Here is a 6,149-nt window from a genome sequence, read left to right as displayed (position 1 = left end):
CCTGGTTCGTTTTCTTAAACTGCGTATTTTGACAGGTAAGATTTTGTCATAGATTATTTTAGTTGTGTAAATTTACTGTAACATGAATTCCCATCTTTTCCATGATAAAGCTCCCTCTGTGACATGCCAATGATAATAATTTCAGTTTTAGAAACTCAAGATATGTTCCAACGGCCCCATAAAATAACACTGAGCTCACTTATGTAGTGAAAGAGCCTTTGGTGATTTATAACCAAATTCAAATTCTTTTTTTTTTTTTGTCCATTGGAGCCTTTTATTTGTACGTATGTTTTACAGCCCTTAGGAAAAGAATCCCAGGATTTTTCCTCCTGTGTGTTTTTGTCTTGCTTCCTCATGGTCCATGATGCCAGCTGAGGTTGTAAGCACAGTAAACCCAAACTGACGGGACGGTAGCAGATTATTCTGCCAGTTTTCCAGATCTTTCAACTGAATATCAAATCTGGGGCTGATTACACCATACTTGTTTAATCTGCCCGTGAGGTTCACAACAATTTTCCCTGCTCTGTGATCATCAGTGATCTCACATTCTCCAATGTAACTATGCTTCATCATCACAATTAAGAACCGCATGATTACTTTGGAGCATGGCCTAATGAGAACCTGGAGCTTTTCTTGCTTTTCTGCATTGTTAATGCTTTTGAGTACATCTGCCAGGATGTTCATGCGCACCATGGTGGCAGTGCTGCAAGATGGCGGAAAGAGCCAAATTCAAATTATTTTAGCAGGTGGTGGGTGAGCTTTGGATAAGCTGAATTCACCTATGATCCACTCCCCCTAATTTTAGGTGTTTTTGATCCCTTAGCACTTCTGTAGAAAGTACTTACCAGTAATCCACAGTGCTGCTTCTTTAAACGTAATTTCCTTTTCCTTTTTTTTTGTTCATATTCTTTCATAATGGTTCTTATATCTCAGGAGATATAGAATATTCTCGTTAGATGATGTACCCATCCAGATGATCTCTTTTTCTAGTCGTCTTTAACACTGTTTCTTGCACAGATAATATTTTGATGTTATGCTTCAATATCCCTATAGCCACTGTGACTTGTTAAAGTATCTTTTGGGTAACTTTCATTTTTCTTTCCTCTGGGATGTGATATTCCATGGAACAATAGGATTTGGAGCTGGAAGAGAATTTAGAAGGTTCTAGTTCAACATTGTCATTGTACAGATGAGTAACGTGAGATCTAGCGCAGCTTGTTTGACTCACTGAGACTATTGCTTTTAAAGAGATAGGCTTTTGTAGCAGCAGTCTATATAATGTTGACTTCATAGTAGCTGAGCACAGAACAGCACCTACCTAGATGTTCCTGATGCTGACGCTACTGTCTACCTTAAATGAGTATCTCTTAATTGACCTGCCTTTAACTTGTGACACCAGCTGTCACCTTACAATGACAGGACCAGAGAACCTGAGATGAAGACATTCGAGAAGTAGACAGGCCTCCTTTTTATAATGAAAGCTTTAAAAAGGAAACCCGCTTATCTTTTGGGCTTTGCCAAGAAATATCATGCAATGACAGGGCTAAAGAGACAGAAAAGGGATTTTTAGAACTTGAAGAGACCTTGGAACATAACATTACTAAAGGAAGGAAGTATGTTCAAATATTACTGTTAGTACTGGACAAGATCATAAAACGTAAACTTTTACAGCTGAAAAGGATCTTTGAACATGATATTGGAGTAGGAAATGGTCTTTAGAGATAGAATGTCAACTCTTAGGTCAACTCTGAAGACCCTTCCAGCTCTGAAATCCTATGTCCTGTGTTCCATTAGAAGGGTCTTCAGAATTGACCTAATCTGTTACCCTTGTATTAAAGTGGTAGAAACTGAGTAGGGACTGGGGAACAGAATGAGAAATAATGTGCTTCCTTTGTACTATCTGCAACTTGTAGTCACGTTAGTGGAAAGAACTTTCAGTTGTGTCTGACTTCATGACCTCATTTTGGGATTTTCTTGGTGAAACTACTCGAATGGTTTGTGGTTTCCTTTTCCAACTCATTTTACAGATAAGAACCTGGGGTAAAACAGCCTTAGATGACTTGCCTAGGGTCACATGGCTAGTGAGTATCTGGAGTCAGATGTGAACTCATGATGAGCAGGCTTCCTGGTTGTAAGTACTCTTTCCACTGTACCACCTAGCTGCCTGGAAAGAGCTTAGTAATGCTTATGGAAAAGAAGGAAGAGCATTCTACGGTCTTTTGGGAGGCTATAATGGCTTCTTAATCATTCTGTCATCTTTATTTCTCTTATAGATGTAGATCCTGCACCATGACATCAGGTCAGTCTTCTTTCCTCCAACACCCAACCTTATTGTTTTGGTGTTCCTATTTTGTAATGGCATTTGTATTTGAGATGAATGTAGTCTCAAATTGATTTTTTTTTATAGAAGCTACTGCAAGATATATTGACAGAGTAGGGGTTTACTCATTCCCACATCAGGAGCCTGGAAACAACAAACTCCCTATAAGAAAAACTCCTTACATGTAGAGTTGTTCAAAAGCATTATTGGGTCCCTTGAGAAGCAGTGAGTTTCCTATCACTGGAAGTCTTCAGATGGAATCTGAATATCCACTTGTCAGGATTGTAAAGAAAATTCACATCTCAGCTAGCAGTTGGATTAGATCACCTCTGAGGTCTCTTCCAAGCCTAAACTTCTAGGACATTATTGTCAACAAAACTTTCAAGTACACCCTGAAACAGATAATATTAATTTGTGTTTTTCTAAGTCAATATGGTGCCAATAGATATCCCTTTCTATTTGAGTTGAACACCAATGCATTACACCATGTTACCTTAATCCAGATGGTGACTATGGGCACGTCTACTTCAATTCTTTGGGCCTCAGATTTCATATGTATAAAGCACAGTTAGACACCAGTATTGATACGTCAGCTCCAGCACTAATATTTATGAATTTATGAGCTAATTGCATAAATCTAGACAAGTCTCTCAGGCTCCTAGCACTGGTTTTCATCTGTAAAATGAAATGATTCCATGAAACTGTCCAACTCTTGTGTGCTGCATCTTGTCCTTTAAGGCATTCATACTTGTTTAGATATTCTCTCCTATATTACCACTGTAGTCACAGGTTCCTCTCATTAATCCTATCCATCTATTCTTAGATATAACTTCTATTGTTGCTATCCCCTATTTGTTCATCTTTTTTCCCATAAGAGGTTTGTGTCATTTTAAGCCAATAACTTTGTCTTTAAATTCTAGTATGTCTTCACACGTCCACTAATGTGCTCTTCTGATTCTTCATTGTGACAGGGAAGTGGCCCTGGATTTTCATGGGCTATGTTCTAGCCAGGTCCTTCAGAACAGAAAGCTTTCAAGGATGAGTCCAGACAGACTCTGTCTTCTGGAGACCTGACTACTGAAGTTCAGAAAGATTCATTACCAGAAGGTTGACTGCTAAGTAATGAATATTCTTGGATCAAAGCAATTCACCAGGACTGAATATGAAGGTTTGGAGGGGTTGTGTTACCTGCTTCAGTGGAGGGAGTTCCTGTATTGACAAAACTAGATTCTTGAAAGAAGTAGTTTCTATAACTCCTGATTAAAAAAAAAAAACAGTGTGGTAGAGCAAAAAAATTGTATTGACTAACTGGTAAACAACCATTGATCACTTCCATTTTGAATGGAATAGGATGTTTCTACAGAAGACTTACGGTGATGCATGCCTTCTGTCTCTTGAAGTGGTGATGAATTATTGGCAAGAAATGTGACATTTTCAGACACAGCCATTGTGTTTGATTCAGCACACATACATACATACACACACACACATACACACACACATACACATATATACACTTACACATATAAATACAATTTAATTTTATTACATTATATATGTAACATATATGCATGAAGATACACATTTGGTAGGAGGGAATGAGGGAGTGGAGTGACATTAGGAAGTGACAGTGATGTTTTCTTTTTTTAAAGGGTATAAGGCATTTTAAAGTAAAAAACAGGAGCAGTTAGCAAGTTTTTCTGTGTCTTTGGAAAGGAAAGAAACAAGCATTAATTAAATGCTTACCGTGTGTTCTGTATGCACTAATACTTTACAGATATCTCATTTTATCCTCAAAACAACCTTGGGAAATAAGTGCAATTTTTAACTGCATTTTACATGTGAGGAAACTGAGGCAGGCAGAGGTTAAGTGATTTGTCCAAGACACTTACAAAGCTTGTAAGGGTCTTATGCTAGTTTTGAACTGAGGTATTGCTGATTACAAGCACGGCATTCCATCCACAGTACCATCTAGCTGCATCTTTAAAGAAGAAAAGCAACATAGCATTATATGATCATAGACTCTCAGAGTGGGACATATGTCAGAGATCATCTAATCCTGTCCTTTACCCATTACATGAATCTCCTTTGCAGCATCATAACCATGTAGTCTTCACTGCCTGTGAAAGGGAACTCATCTTCTCCCAAGGCAGGCTGTTCCATAGTTTCTTCCTCTGCCAAAAAAAAAGAAAAGAAAAGAAAAAAACCAGATTAGATTATCTCAAAAGTCATCTGTAAGGTCTGTGCTTTAACTGGAAAATGGACTTATGGCCAAATATTTTTCTTCTAATTCTACAGGGAAGAAAAGTCCAAGTGGCACACTTTGGTAAGTGCTGAATTTTAAAGCAGCAGACCTGAAATATGTTTTCCATTGCTTTTTCTACGAACATATCGGTGTGGTAGACTTTTTTTTTTAATATAAGATTCTCCTTGAGAACTTTGTCTCTTCGGCATTGCTTGAAGAATAAAACATTCTACTGAAGTTTTTATCTGAATTCTTTTAGTAAAAGAAGTAAACAGGGAAGCTCAGGGATAGCAGGATCCCATGTGTCATAATAAGTATAGAAACCTATAATGTTCCACCTAGAGAAGAAATTTTGTTTGCAGGTGATAGAAAAATTATCACTGTCTTCAAGCTGTTGAATTAGATTTCTTTCTCCTTGGACCCAGGGGCAAAGGCTACTGCAAATGGGAGTGGGAGAGGGGAGGGTGGGTGTGGTAATGACCGGGAGGAGGATTTCAACTTGATATGAGGAAAACTTCTAACACTTAGTTATATAAATGTAAAATGTGCTGCCTCAGGAAGGAGTTAGCCTTTTTATTAGTTTTTTGGGTGAAAGGTGGATGACCACTTGGAGGTTTTGTAAGCTCCTGGGGTGAACTAAATGACCTGTGAAACCTACTGAGACTTTAAATGTCTTCATTCTTTAAGACTGTCTTACTAAAATCCAATGCTGAAGGGAAATATTAAACTTTATCAATTGAGAAATGACCTTTTCCAGAAGGGAAAGCAAAGGATTTTAGAAGGTTTTTTTATCCTTTGGAGGGTAACAGTTTGACTGGGATTATTTTCATATGGGTAACTGATCCAGAATGGTCATGTTGATCTTTGAATCTAGAGACCAGATCCCTACAATTCTACCACTATATCTCAAAGTGAATCATACCGTATTGTAGTGGAAAGAAGTGATCCCGACTGCAATTTAATTTTTGGGTGAGCTGTAGTAAATCAGTAAACCTCTCAAGCACATTTTCTTCATTAATCAAATGATTTTTTTTTTTAATTGTATGATTCCTGAGATTTCTTAAAGCTTTAAATATATGATCTATAAGTAAGGCTCTAGGAAACCATGTGTCATATGTTTCACCAGTTTTAAGTGTTATATGTCCAGATTCCTCCTGCTAGATTATTCAAGAGTTATAGGCAATGAACGCTTAAAGTTTTGCCATAAATCTCATGACCAAGAGAATGGAGGATTAAGATTTTCTTCAGTCCTTATGAATACTCACAAACTCCCAAAATGAGGAATTATGTGCAAGAGATGAAGCAGTTGCTGCTGTCTCCAAAGGCTAGGAAAACAAACTTACCCAGATAACAACCTCATAAATTAACAGGAGAGAAAGCTAATTACTAATGCACTCAGCCTCATTTTCCTCACCAACGTTATGACATGGCACACAACCTGATCCATTAGTTTGTGCTTTGGGATCTACTCAACGATATCCTTGTTCCTGCTGTCATCTCTTTCACAGCATTCTGCCCCTATCCTCATCCCAGAATTCTGTGGCAACAAGTGGCAGAACTCAACTGTGCCCACCCACTTCCAGA

At 37.9% G+C, this 6,149-nt stretch overlaps 1 protein-coding gene across 1 annotated transcript; it reads right to left on the bottom strand.

Annotated features, from left to right (window-relative positions):
• Nucleotides 1-246: 246 nt before the first annotated feature.
• LOC140518688 (small ribosomal subunit protein uS8-like) lies at nucleotides 247-728 on the bottom strand. The gene has a single exon (XM_072631032.1). It carries the CDS (start codon nucleotides 691-693, stop codon nucleotides 301-303), a length of 393 nt encoding a protein of 130 aa, XP_072487133.1. The 5' UTR covers nucleotides 694-728; the 3' UTR covers nucleotides 247-300.
• Between the last annotated feature and the right edge of the window lie 5,421 nt (nucleotides 729-6,149).

This window comes from Notamacropus eugenii, chromosome 1 (genome assembly GCF_028372415.1).
Source record: "Notamacropus eugenii isolate mMacEug1 chromosome 1, mMacEug1.pri_v2, whole genome shotgun sequence".
Lineage (NCBI taxonomy): Eukaryota > Metazoa > Chordata > Mammalia > Diprotodontia > Macropodidae > Notamacropus > Notamacropus eugenii.
Note: the sequence above shows the minus strand (reverse complement) of the source record. Positions and strands in the feature narration are given on the sequence as shown.

What these genes read in the sequence shown, in the direction of transcription:
- LOC140518688 (XM_072631032.1), bottom strand. Translation starts at nt 693, where the DNA reads ATGGTGCGCATGAACATCCTGGCAGATGTACTCAAAAGCATTAACAAT.